Source organism: Sphaeramia orbicularis, chromosome 18 (genome assembly GCF_902148855.1).
Source record: "Sphaeramia orbicularis chromosome 18, fSphaOr1.1, whole genome shotgun sequence".
NCBI lineage: Eukaryota > Metazoa > Chordata > Actinopteri > Kurtiformes > Apogonidae > Sphaeramia > Sphaeramia orbicularis.
The window spans coordinates 27,698,525-27,713,072 of record NC_043974.1 but is presented as its reverse complement, the minus strand read 5'-3'; the positions used below and the strand labels follow the sequence as shown (position 1 = coordinate 27,713,072).

The 14,548-nt window shown below is 38.6% G+C and overlaps 1 protein-coding gene across 5 annotated transcripts in view; it reads right to left on the bottom strand.

Moving 5' to 3' along the window:
* Positions 1-14,548, bottom strand: part of LOC115438295 (solute carrier family 24 member 2) — a 70,403-nt gene that overhangs the window by 28,723 nt on the left and 27,132 nt on the right. The window contains exons 3-6 of one of the 5 annotated variants that reach the window (XM_030161807.1): positions 13,521-13,568; positions 12,233-12,341; positions 8,356-8,370; positions 2,149-2,199 (exon numbers count right to left, since the gene is read on the bottom strand). In XM_030161807.1, coding sequence (XP_030017667.1) covers positions 2,149-2,199; positions 8,356-8,370; positions 12,233-12,341; positions 13,521-13,568 — 223 coding nt within the window. The remainder of the gene's footprint in view (positions 1-2,148; positions 2,200-8,355; positions 8,371-12,232; positions 12,342-13,520; positions 13,569-14,548) is intronic. The other 4 variants (XM_030161808.1, XM_030161809.1, XM_030161810.1 and 1 more) reach the window with 4 other exon arrangements.

Sequence of the window (14,548 nt, the reverse complement as noted above, 5' to 3'; positions counted from 1 at the left end):
TTAAAATACATTAGAAGTCATTGAAGAGAGGCCTTAAATGGCATTAAATTCAATGTCCAGAGGCATTAAAAATCTAAATACACTTGATGGAGAAAAAGCATTGTTATCCACAATTTATTTTGATTATATAAACATTTAATAATTTTGATCGGAAGTTTAGTGTGATGATTGACAGGTCGAATCCTTTAATTGGCTATTGTTTATGAAGTCACAACACCGGATGCTTGGAATGCAGCATGCTGTGAGCGTGTTCATGCTGTAGCGAAAGAGTGGAGGGAATATTAGCAAATGTCGGAAAAAATGGGAAAATGCAAGTTTCAGTAGAAGCGATTGGAGGAGGAACTATTCAGAACCTGGTTAAAGCCTGTCGACAGTAAACAGTCATAAAACTATATATAAAACTGTATCTGCAGTTGGACATGGGCATTAAATTAGTTTAAAGTGGCATTAAAAAGCATTACATTAGATTTGCTGATACCTGCAGAAACCCTGATTTATGATACTACATAAATGCAATTAAGAAAACAGTTAAGATTTGCATTATTTTTACTGGGTTAGTTTTACCATTTCCCAAACATAAACATGGTCCATTGTGTCACTGAGAAAAATCCACTGGTGTGTAGGTTTACTTTAAAAACAGGCTTATTATGTACAAATATAAACTGAGTTTGTGCATAATCACACACATTTACATTTGAGAAATGTTAAAAATGATACAAGAATGGCTTTAGGCTATGATAGAAAAATCTAAAAAGAATTATTTAAATTAATGTACAAATTTATCTATCGATTGAACGATTCTCAAAATTCCATCATTAGGCTTTTGACAAATCCCAGTCATAGTTCAGTGGGATAACAGTCACCATTTTGGCGACTCTGGTACAGTTGTGTTTTATAGTACTGGTGATGTTTTGTCTGTATTTTTAACTTATTTTATTTGTTGCTTGCTTTTTAAATGGACGACCGAATCTGGAAATAAAGATGACGATGATATTATTTACGTCTATATGTTAAGTAAGTTTTTTGACAAAGCCACAGAGAGCCACTGGATGAAACTAATCAGCTTTATTTAGCCGAGGAGCTGTGGGTCTGGACTTATACAAAAATAAATCCAGTTTTTAGAGGATGAAGTTTTCTTGGGGGAATGACAACCAAGTCCCCAACTCCCCAAAGTGCAACCACAGCATCTACGTCCTCCAGCAAAAGAGGGAAATCCCTTCAGTAGTTTCTAGAGTAAACAAACTATTAATTTCACTCATACACATATCTCCAAATAGCAAACCTGGTGGTCTCTCATTTTTTTCCAGAGCTGTTTCAGATAAAAGCTTTAAAAAGGCAGAAACGGTAAATGTTTTCTCGTTGTTTAATGTGAGAAAATTCCTTGCAACTCCATACACATTGTCAAACCTTCTCAATTCGCTAAAATAGAAAACGTTGGGCCCTTTCTCTAGTCGATGCTACGCAGCCGCTCATTCTCCCTGTCAGCTCTGCCCGTTACGTAACCGCCGGGTGGATGAGTCACTCCAGTTTGCCCAATTCAGTGCCGTATATCTAGCATGTGTGCACCGGCTGCTGGTACAAGTGGAAGCGTTCAGTGAGCACTGAGGCAAAGATGATGGGTTTCTCACTGAGGCAGATGGGTAACAGCTGTAAAATTTGGTTGGGAGTGAGGTAGAAAAAAGTGTGGTATACCTGTTTGCATAATGAAATGTGTTTGAGTCTGAATCCAAAGAGGACGTCTCACAGAATCAAACATAAGCAAGACATGACTAAAGCACCCATTATCTAATAATAAATGGAATAAAAACCAGCAGAAACATTACACAGTGACACACAATATGTATGCACAGAGTCTCCTGGCAAAAAATTAAATTAAGCCAAAACAAAACAAAACAAAAAAACTAAACTAAAAATCTAAATTAAAGGTGGCATGGGAATCATGATTTGCACTTATGTCAGTGAAATCTTAGAGAGGGTTTCCAACTTAAAAACGTCAGAGATGTGCAAACTATGTCACAAGCAAAAAACAAAACAAATCAAAACTAAGAAAAGGATCTGGGGAGGTGCTGTTTCATGATTAAATGGAGAAAAACAAAGAAGGATGGCAAAAGCTGACTCAAAGAATCAAGTGAAAACTTTCAGGCTTACCTTCCTCAGTCATTGAGTGATAATATTTTAGTTTCCCATAAGTCCCAAGCTCTACAACATCACAGCAAAAGACAAGGGTAAGGCAACGAACACACAGAGAAAGGAAAAGAGTGAACATGACAGGAAAAAGACGAGTCCGCTGGTTCTGCATCACAGACTGTACAAACACTCACACAGGCACGACAATGTGACATACAGAAAGACAAACTCTCCGAACATCACTGCATAAGTGCAAAACACAGCAGTAAGAATGGAGTTACAAATAAATGCATTATAGTTTCCACGTAACTGATAAAAAAAAAGAGCCTGTCAAATGTACAAGTTAGATGGGCTTAAGAGAAAATTCATGAGAAAGGAAAAAGGGATTCATATTTTATATATATATATATATATATGTATAATGGTTTGTTAAAAAACAAACAGAACATAAAAGTTACAACAGAATTTACTGGGTCAAACATGCAACAAAAAGATGAGTCCTCCTCTCCTCTGCACGCAAGCTTATTTAAATGCTGATGATTCAGCATTTTATTTCCACAATGAAACCCGAACAATTAATTTGATTCCCTTACTGTTGCAGTTCTTGGCGGCACAGTAAATAGATGGTCAGCACATCTGCATGATGAATTAGCCGGGAATTCAAACCTGCAGCAACAGCTTAACATGAAGCAGCACAACAGAAAACAGCAGACCACGAAACTCCACCTCCCACGCTGTACTTTGTCTTGAAAAGTAGCTCACGGTCTGGAGCCGCACTCCAACACATGGTGTCCTGTTTGACTCAACAATAAATAACTAAAAAGTAGGAGGATTTTGTAAAGGCCCTGCACAATTTTCTTTTCAGTTTGGCTAGAACGAGAGTTCAGCTTAAAGGGTGAGTCATGAAAATAACAGAATGTATTAAAGGTAACACAAGGCTCCAAGTTTCTGTTTGTCTGAGAGCAATAGCGGTGAATTTTTATGGGGGTATAAAAGATATAGTCCAAATGAAAAGCCCTGCATGGGGATGGTACTTCTAAAATGTATTATCTACTTTCAGATAGAGTGTGGAATATTGAAATAACACTTTAAGCTCTGTTTGCTCCCTGTATCCATAAGTCCACCAGCTCAAGCCTTAGGTAATGGTTATTTGTGGGTTTTATTGACTGTTATGCATTTTTAAAAAAAATATAGTTATAGCTTTACATAGTTTAATTTTTTTATTTTAAATTCCACAAACAATGCAAAGCAGCTTATTCTTTTCACACTCCATTCCAGAATATCTCTCCTCTACTGTTGTCAATTCCCTTTATTAGTGTTTGTTTCATTCTTTATTACTGTGCCCAAATACTCACTGACAATGTGATTAATCTTTCTTTAACACAACTTAAATTAGGATTAGAATATTGGGATTTTGATGCAAACCCACAAGATCACAAGAATATATGCATGATTTTGATCAGTAATTGTATTTTAAATATGCATTTTCTCCGTAAAGGAGTTATTTGATGCCTAACACTGTAAATAACAGTTTGCATTGTCTATTAACGTGATGCCTTGACAAAATAAATCAAAGTGAATATTTCCTTTATTTTCAATATTTAATTACTCTAATTTGCTATAACCACAAAGAAAAATTGTGTTTTTTTCTTTATTTATGGTTTTCTCAGTAGATTTACATAATATGAATATCCTTCTGAGAGCCAATAAGTGAGTTTGTTTGTTTTTGGTTTGTTTTCTAACATTAAATAATTGGCTTGAATAGAAACAGTATGATGGACAGGTTTAGTTTTTTTTTTTTTTTTTTTTTTTTTTAAATCCAAGTAAAGCTGTGAAACTCTTGTCTACTACAGACAACAAAAATGCATTGCTGGGTCTCAGGAGAATACAACTTAAGTAATCTACTAAAGGTTAGGACTATTTCACCTAAAATATATGTGTGACTATTTTTTTGATCATGCCCATCAATGCACAAATCATTTACCTTTAATTCATTTGTTTGATGCCATGGGAATAATTTAAATCATTGGATTTGATTGTCATTTTGTCCTAGTCTCATGTGTAAAAAGGTAAAAACATACTAGATGTGTTCTCAAATCTCTCAGGTGAAACAACCCTTTAACTCTCTTCACAAGCACAAGAGTGCATGTAGGTGTACAGTACAGTGCGTGCTGTATGCCCACACCAAACAAACCCACATCCACTCACTAAAATCCAACTCTGCCCACAGTGGGTGCACACTCCACTCACATGCGAGTGGATTATGCCGTGATTCTCGTGCCAAATGTGAGACTTGCCATCCCAAAAACACAGTCTAATGAGATGAAAACGCATCCCGATTCAGAGCGTCTTGGTCATCTGCTGCGCTCTCAGATGAGTGCCTCGATCCCGTACGATTAGGCGATGATTTGTGGTGGGAGCGCACTGTCACTGTAAGGCCGCCCTCTAAACCGTGGTCAGCCTGAAGACAATTAACCCACGACACAATCACTGCCCACACGAACGGGCGTCGGCTGCCCTCTGCAACCGGAGAGAGACACGGAGGCTTGTTGTTGTTTACCAGAGGCCCTCTTGTCCTTGTGGTGTGACCTCTAAACCTCTGTTGTGTAGTGTGTGTGTGTACGTGTGTATGTGTGTGTGCACTGGGGGTTGGGGGTGTCGGGGAAATTCACAGTCTGTGTTGAAGCAAAAAGGCTTTTAACATTGATTTTTTCACCCACCCGGCAGAGGGTGGCTCAGAGGGCACAGGGGAGGGGTGTGACATGTATGTGAGTGTGTGTTTGTGTGTGTGAAGGTGTGGTGGGGATGGACAGATGACGGCCTGAGAGCTGATAGTTGGTTGCTCATAATGAATAGTTGCATAACAAACTCAAGGTGACGAGGTGCAGCGGTGGACAAAAACAAATGGAGGTGTAATTCGCTGCACATTATTTTAAGAGGAAACGACATGGTAGACAAAAAAAGACATTATTGACTATATTGAATCATTAAGTGGATATTATTTCTTCTTCTACTACTAGCAAACACATTAAGATGCTACCAATTTAAACTATTTCTCTTAATGCTATATGTAAAGTTGCAACAAAGAGTTAACTTGATACAAAGAAGAACGTCAATATATTATATGTGCATAAATGGAAAATATATTTCCGTTGCGCAAAGGGTGGGAGGTTGATGACAGTGAGTGGATTATTGAACCATGTGATCAATGGGGGCTACATCAGCACACAGACAGTAATGCTGGCGGGGAGAACGGCACCAGTACGCAGCAAAAATGGAAATGCCGTGCTGGATAAATAGATTAACCTTTCCACTGTAAATGATCGTTAAAAACTGTGTAATTGAAGGATAGAAAACAGGCGGTGTATCTGTAAATTTCCTTTTTGTGTGACTTCATAATGAGTACGAAACGGCACAAGTCATCCAGTGGCTCATTCAAGGGTCTACACCGATGACCTTCCACATCACACCCCCCCTCACTGTCTTACCAGTTAAACCAATAACAGCCCTGACCAACGCTACGACTGTGGAGGTGGTTGACTCCCACTATAGTCCTCCACTGACCGAGTTAAAGGTCAGTTGTGTACAGTGTCTGCTCGATAAAAAATAGCCCATCACCATCAAAGGCGTTCAAGGCCACATTGATGCTGTCAGAGATATTTCCAGTCTATTGCAGAGACATAATGATCTGCAATACCCACCGCCATGTTTGCAGCCCTGTTTCGTCCTGCATCAGCCCACAACGGTGTTATTATTTGAACAGGGATCTTTAAGGGGTTCTAATGATAAAATAGTAGACATTTCCGAAAGAAGGCTGATTATTAATTTTGTTCGTGCAGATAAGAAAGTAAAATATTCTAAAGCCCCATTCAAACGGGAATAGTATCATCTCTGGACTTCAGCTAAATATGTAATAAACGTGGAGGTCATCTGTGATCTTATGCTGCGTTCCAGGCAGGTTTTTGAGCCCGTAAGTCATGACTTCAAGCCATGACTCACGACTCTGAGCGCAAGGAATTGTGGTAGTTAGATGTAAACAAACCAGCATGGTGGACCGTATGGGGCTTATGCTCATTTACAGTCATTTCTATCCCAGAGGTTCTTGCTCTTTGTTTATTTGAGGGAAACAGAGGAGGAAGAGCGGTACATAAGGCCAGAGAAGCTGTTATATCTTTTATGTTATGTTACTTGTATATATTTGGATACGTATTTGGTATTAATTTATTCTTGCACTCAATGGACTAAAAACTCGCCAATGCTAGAGTAGCTGCTGATTTGATTATTTTCTTTGTTTTCAAAAAAGTGCTCCACAAACACAAAGTAATTTCAGGAAATACCACTGAAAGCCACTGAAAATGATGTAGTACAAATACCAGGCCTGTATGTGGCGTTGTAATGCTCTTGCAAAAAAAACCGAAGAAGATGACGTTGAGCGTGCGCATAAAGCTTGGTTCTACTGGGTCTGATCCAATATTTCCTTCTGGTTGCCCCTCTCCATGGTAGATCCAAGAGCATGTAGTGAGTATTGTTGCTATGGTTGGTTGTTGCTCATTGTAATTAAAGAGTAGCCGAAGATTTTGATTCAGTATTTCCAAAAAGCTCAATAGCTGTTGTAGCACAAGCACTTTTCTGTAGTCCACCATTGTTGTTGTGAAGTGGTGTCTTGCTTCCGGGGAGAAAGGTTAGAGAGGTGGGGCTATGACATCATCGTTTTAGAAAAGTTGCGGGTTGGTCGTACAGACGAAGAAGCGAAACCGGCATTTTCAAATTTATCCACTCTGGGACCCGGTTTCAAAAAGTTGCGGTTTCAGTGACTGAAAACACCAGTTTCATGTGGACGAAAGACCTATCCGATACAAAACTTTAGTGGATACGACCGAAGCCGTCTTTGTATGGACCTCTATCAATGCTGAACCATCAAAGTTCATTGGTTTAAATGCATCAGTGCACTAAGTGATGGTCTGCAGGGTATTTAACCTACATGTGTAATATGAGCTAGCATGTTCTCCAAACCTTCTGAAGTGGAATGTGACATAGCTGCATGTATTTCATCTGAGGTTTGATGAATATTAAGCTTTTTGTGCAAATATCGGTCAAAACAGATTGTGTTGTTTGCTGCATATAAACAAAGGCTTGTGCATATATCTCAAAAATGCAAAAAGATGAGGTGTTTCCGGGCTTTCGATAGACACTGTATCTTCTGTTTACACCCGACCTGTCCTCCACAGTGAAGTCAGCTATATAAACAACACTACGTCATATCTATTCTGATACATTTTGGGAAGTATCTGTGTAAAAGATGTACATCTCAACTTCTGTTATTGCTCTCAGTGGCCAATTTCAAACATCCACCGAGGTATGATGCAGTAGAGAGATCCAATCTGTCCCTCTCACTTGACATCTATCCTTTCAGTTCAATATTTGATGCCAGTCCTAAGTAATATTGTCTGCTGCTCTACGTTGATAGAAGATGCAGACCTGGAGCGACCTATCCCAGCATGTAAAGCCTACAAAAATGTACAAAAGGTAGAAACTCAAAGACTTTTAAGAGACAAGAAAATGGTTGTGCTTCATGAACAAAATTAGGATTCTAAGTGAACCTCTACTGTATCTCTAGAGGAGGTATGAACACATAAATCGATAATAATTTGACGGGAACAGCTAATTGTAAAAGCCTGTATAGGCAAACAAATTTCAGCCAACTGCCATTAATTGCTCTGTCAAGCTTGTATCGACTCCAAGTACTCATGAAGGGCATGTAAAGAGGGCTGGAGAAAAAAAAAGAAGAAAAAAAAAAAAGGGAAACCTGCATGGTGCTATCACTGCAATGCAAAAAATATTGACAAACCTCGAGCAGGAGGACAACATGGACAGAAAAACCCAAAAAAACTTATTCTGGGCCCTCCAGTGTCTCACAGAGAGCAGCGTGACAAAGCTAGGACTAAAAGGAGTACATAAGAGGAGAGAGAGGATTAGGTACAATGGGAAAAACAATGTAGAAATGGTCACAGAGGGTTTTAGAGGAGAATACATCCACAGAAGAGAATGGATATTTAAAAAGGAGAGAGTCTGCAGGGGTGGACAGTACAGAGTTGACAAACAGCGGCGCTTGGGAGATGTATACATAAGAGACACGTCGGGCGAAAGAATTGCCTCCAGGCTGTTGGAATGAGAACAAACATACTTTGGAGGGGAAAGGGGGATACAGAAATTAGAGGAGTAACTCACCAGAGTCAGCAAATTCTGAAGAGACAGTAGAAAGAAAAGAGATAGGAAGACAGAAACAGAGAAAAAATAAATCCAGGTGATATTTAGTCTGGTAGCGCACATTAAATCATTGATAGGTTGGTTTATTCTTATGTTAAGAAATGCACATTGAGGATAAAATTAAAAAGCCCACCAAATATTCAAGTAAAAGAGAAATGCACAGGCCCCACATAGGCTCAATGAAAATAAAAGCAGAGTTTTTCCTGCAAAGAATATGGTCATGACTGACAAAATTAAACCTGCTTGCTTGCATATTACATTTTTTAGGTTTTTGCTTCATTTTGAACCGTTAAAGTGTAATGTTTTACTTCATTTTGTCATATATTTAGGTTTTTGCCCAATTTCGATGCATTTATGGGTCACATTTTTAGTTCTTGCTTCATTCTAAACCAGGAAAAACCCCTATAACACAAACAAACGACCACAAACACACACATTCAGACACACACAGACACGTCTCTGTCTACCCCCTTCTCTGAGAGTCTGTCGAGTGAAAGGTAGCCAGTTCCCGGCACAAGCAAATGACCTCAGACGTTCCTTTTGGCTCGGAAGCACCGATGACTTATTTTGAGAAGAGGTTTATGAAAAATGTATGGAGCGAGTCCGGCTACCTTCCTGCACCCCCACCAGCTACACTTAAATCCTAAGAGCAGACAAGGACAGGCATCGCAGCCACTGTCTTTGATGGATGCACCTGTTTATCTCTTTCTAAGCAACAAAACACACCTTTGCATTAATGATATTGGTAAACGTGCATAGAACGCGCTCAGTCATCAGCGAATGTGGTCGACTCTGTACAGTAACACGACTGGTGAAACAAACAGTCTCTGATAAATTCATTGTAAAATGTTCCTGAGACCGTCGTCACTGCTGTTCTGTGTGCTCTCTGTTGTAAAAACTTCCAATGTGTGACATGTAAATTTCGAAATAATATATTCAAATCGAACTGAAGCCCAAAGTGTTGCTTTTGTTCTCTGAAGTAATTAATTCAATCCTCATGTCATGTCACACTGTGTCTCTGCATTTATTTCAAGTCAGTAATTTGCCAAAAGACTCATCAGTTAAATCTGGGGAAAAAAAAAAAACATGACTATTTGTGCTTTTCATGTACGGTTGCGGAAAAAATTATAAGACCACCCCTTGTTTTCTTCAATTTCTTGTTCATTTACAACTAAAGGTACATTTGTTTGGACAAGTATAAGGATAACAACAAAAATAGCTCATAAGAGTTTAATTTCAGAGCTGATATCTAGCCATTTTCCATGTTTTCTTGATAATAACCAAAATCACTTCAGTTCTTACATCAATATCTATGGCACTGTACTGACAAAAACAGTGTTTTTAGGCATTCCATGTTTTCTTTTCTGTCTGTTTTAGTCACATGATACACACAGGAGTTAGTTCTTGATTGCACAACCATTGTTTTTGAGGACTTTTGATGGTCTAATAATTTTTTCCGCAACTATATATACTGAGGCAGAATTTGCTTATAACATCTACTATAAAGGAATAATTTGATTTATAGACCAGCAGGCAAACAATAACAGATGGCTATAGACTTTTTCATGTGCAATCCAGTCTATTAATCTTCATTATGTCAAACAAGCAGCACATATTTCACTCTGTCATGTCACAAGTCCCTATAAAGACCACATGACACATGACTGTATGTATAACTCCTCTTTACATAACTAGCGATACAGACTTTCATTCCCCCAGCAGGGTATGATTTACATTTTCGTCACTGAGATGGAAAGATGAATACACTCAGAGACGGGAAGCTTTGGCTTCAGTGTACGACAACAAGTTGATGCATGTTAATGGGCACTTTAAGGCCCATCTTGGCACGGCTTATTAATCTTTCCTGAGCTGACTCATTCTAGGTTTGGCTTTCAAGGAATGTAAATTCATTTTGAGGAAAGGCTGAAATGCTACTGAGCAGGTATCACCTAATGTGAGGAATACTGAGCCTGGCCATGGCTTTACACTTATAAGTGGCGTCTTGGTGTGTGTCTGCGGTAACAGTGGAGCTTTTGATCAAACTAAACACACTGTAAATACATTTCTATGAGGACTAAAGGAAGGAAAAAGGCATTAGTATTCTACATGAATATTCATTTTTCAAGGATTGGGATTCATCACATCAGAAGAACAAGACACTGCGTCTGCAGCCAAATTCACGCCAAAGCTAAAAACCACACAATCTAATGACAACTTCCTCAAACCTTCTGCAGACTTCTGTTGCCTGTTTGCCTTTTTCTTTAGCTTTTTCAGGGTAGGATGAGAAAGGGATGAAATAGCCCATCCCCTGGCATATTAACATATTTATCCCCTGTGCCGAGCACTGACACTGCCATTTCACATTTTCTGCAGCTAAGCTAATAGGCCTTCAACATGGATTAAAGAAAAATGATCTTCTGCCTCAGCTGTGCTCTGATGCTGCAGCTTTTGAAAGGATCAATTCAGTTTAGACATATAGAGCTAAATGTTCGGAATAAAGCTGGGTACGTGCATATGTAAGAAAGCAAGATTTTATATTTTGACATATCTTATGTGTTTTTTTTTTTGTTTTTTTTTCAGTAAACTTTTAACATATTTCACGTTCCAACATCCATGCAGCTGGAAACAGAATTCAGGTTATTCCACGGGAAAATGATACAACTTTAAGACAAAATATATGAGGAAAAGTGAATAGATTAGTGTTTTTCAACCTTGGGGTCACCTGGAATTCAAATAGGGTCGCCTGAAATTTCTAGTAACCGATTAAAAAAAAAAAAAAAAAAAAGTTGCTAATAACAAATATATGGTGAGTTGAGAGAGACAATCACAATACATAAAAGACATGACAAACTCTGAAGCTGAAACTGAAGCACTGTGGTACTGTTTATCTTTCAGATGTTCATTGTGGTCGGTTTCAGATGCTGCAGCTCTTTCATAATTCACAGTTTGAGTTATTGTTTGTTCAGTATTAATGGTCAGCCTTGTAAATACAAGCTGGACTGACTGTACATATCCTGACCAAGGAAAATAAAATTCTCACTTTCTACACCTGGCTTTTCTGCCTCTGTCCATAATAATATACATTATATAGACTAAATGTGGTTTAAAATTAACGTTTATTTGCAACATAGTATAGCAAACTATTATATGATCAAAAACAAATTAATTAAGCAAAAAAAAAAAAAAAAAATCTCCGTTTTGAATGTCTGGGGTTGCCAGACAAAATTTGTGATTTTAACCCGATAATGCCAAACTTATCATATTTGATACATGAGTTTTGAAACCCTCAACATGATCAGTGTGATATTTTTTCTTGAAAAACCTGATGTATACAATTAGATACATGCCATAGATGGATAATCTACAGGGGGGAGGAATTTGTTCACCAGAGGCCTTTCCAGTGACACTACAAGATTCTCATTAATGAGGAAGGAGGCAGAACTTTGTCAATTTTAAAATTGAATTACCAACTTGTTAGACAGGTTTGTGTTACATTATGTTTTTGTTTGTTCAAAAATAATAAAATTCGACCACTGAGACCCAATGTATCAAATATGATACAAAACTGAAACTCATACATGGAAATTGATATTTGAAAAACAAAATTTTTTGGTTGTTCAGAAGGACTGATAAATGCTCCAATTTCAAAGAACTGGAATTTTCTGTCAATGATTTAATGGTTCAGGCTTTACAGGGTTAAAATGGGGTCACGAGCCTAAAAAGGTTGGGAACCACGGGAATTGATATTAACAGTAAAAAGATAAACATGGTAAAAATCCTGAGTCTCAAAAATCAGATGTCAAATCCAGCATTGGACAGTTTTCAATGGGCAATTTACCTTCACTTAACGGGTCCAACGTGTGAATCATCAGCTGGAAAATGCTGTTCCTCATCAAGCTGTTGTGCAGAGAGGCAGAACTGCCCCCCCTCTGAAGCCGAGGCCTGGCCTGTGGGGGCACAGAGAAAGTGTCAAACATCCTGCTGGCTTAAAAGGAAAACATTTGAAATACTGGAATGAACATCTTTGCCTGGGGTGCTCACTTTTTTTTTTTATCAGTTCCCACTAAGAAAAAATACCAAATTCTCTCCAATATGAAGCATATGCAGTCAGCTTAAATGTAAGTACTTGACTAGAGCCATGCGAAATCCAAGCTTATTAAACTAAATGCTGAAACCATGCTGTTTTAAGCTTATTTTGCATTGTAAAATATAACAATTCCAGGCACTTATATTTCAATTCTTGTGTGTTTACAACATTTACTGCACATAGACAGAAGTATTCAAAAAGCAGCAGCATTTATTCACAAATACATAACGCTCCACCACCTTCAATGATGCTTCTAGATGGAATATGACTCCCTAATCCTCTTTTGCATAAAACCCCTAAGCGGAACCTGCAACCCAGTAAAACTATCATAAAGAACCCCAGCTTCTTAAAATATAAGCCCCACGGATACAGACATGCATTCACAGTTGAAGTGGCATGTGAGTCTGCTGCATTTTCCTCCAAAAAAAGAAAAAAAAAACAACATTTCACTCCAGCAGTTGAGGCCGAACTTGAGAACTGTGGGAAATTAGAGTAGCTGTTTGGAGTGTGTCCGTCTTTGGGTGTGCACAGGTGATGCGTCAGTGCTGGAGGTGATTCATAACTGGGTATGAGTGGGAGATAACAGAGGCAAACTGAGTAAGGGGTGGTCTAAGGGCTCAAAGATGTGGTTTCCTGTTCAGCAACCTTGACGATTCGCCGTCCGCTGTCCCGTTTTGTCTGCTTCCTTTACAATCTGGATGGAAACCTCACATTTTAGCTCTTTTTTTTTGAGGAGTACAAGCATTAGAAACATCTCAGCTTTTCTAAAGACATGCTCTGACTTGTCTTTTGCATGCTGGGTAGAAAATGTAGCAGTGACAGAAAAAAATAAATAAAAATAAGGCTTCAGAAAACAGATGGAGCTACTCGCTGCACGCAGGGAGGCTGAGAGTTTGAGATAACAGTATACATGTCTTGTTCACAGTATGGTGGGGGGAAGGGGGGGGGGGGACAAGTTACACTACTACAGTACATCTACACGGAAACGGGGACAAACAACAGAAGCAGACGGAAAGACTGTCAATCAGACAAGACCTACCGACAACTTGCCGTCATCCTCCAGCGCCCCAGGACTTGCCTTCTCATCCAACACAAAGAGAGAGGAAGTAAAAAGGGGGGGAAGAGGGAGAGAAAGAGAAAACAGGACATAGATGTGAAGCATGCCGCACACAACCAGACAAACAAAGACGAAAAGACAGTAGAAAGAGACGCTACAGTACAGTTACGGTGATGGCGGTGACTGTGATGTAAGTGGACAAGACTTGAGGGACAGATTCCTCCCCACTGCTGTGCCTGCCCTACCATGTCAGAGCCAGATTACATTGTGTCCAAATGAATTTCCTTGAAATTCATTCAGAGACGTCATTTTAGTTTATTCATTTGAGCCGAGGATGTCAACTCGAATCAAATGTCTGTACAAAGAACTTGAATATTTCCACATCTTAGTATATATTCTATAGCTGCCAGCCTGTGGGCCACATCCGACCCACCACAGCTTCTCACCCAGCCCCCAGATGTATTATAATATATAGCATTATTAGCATTCTTTGTGAAAAACAACCCAAGAAGCATATGAAATGGACTGAACTCTTAACATGTGCATTCAATCAGCAGGTTCTGAAGGCCATAAATCCATCATCTGTCATTTTATGATTAGTAGGTAGCCACCAAAACCAATCAGGGCTCAGTGTAACATGCCAAAACCTGTTGATTTTAATTCATATTTCTTGTCAATCAGCTGCGTTGTGAAATTACAGACTTCATCCATCAATCCTCAGTCAACGGTGAAGTTTGAGATGAATGGACTTGTATGGTGCATTCAAATGCGGCTCGTAAACTCTGCAGTCGACCTTGTTTTATACAGCAAAGCATGGATTTCTATATATTTAGTTTAAAACATTCACTTCATTCCTCTTTTGTGCTTTAAATACAGCATTTTTAATCACCAGATTTCAACAGTTTTCAGCAAATTCTGCAATAACACAACCCAAAATACATTGTCAAGATGTTTTTTTTGCAGCATTTTTAATCCATAAATGCTAAAATCATGCTTGTATTTTGACCTGT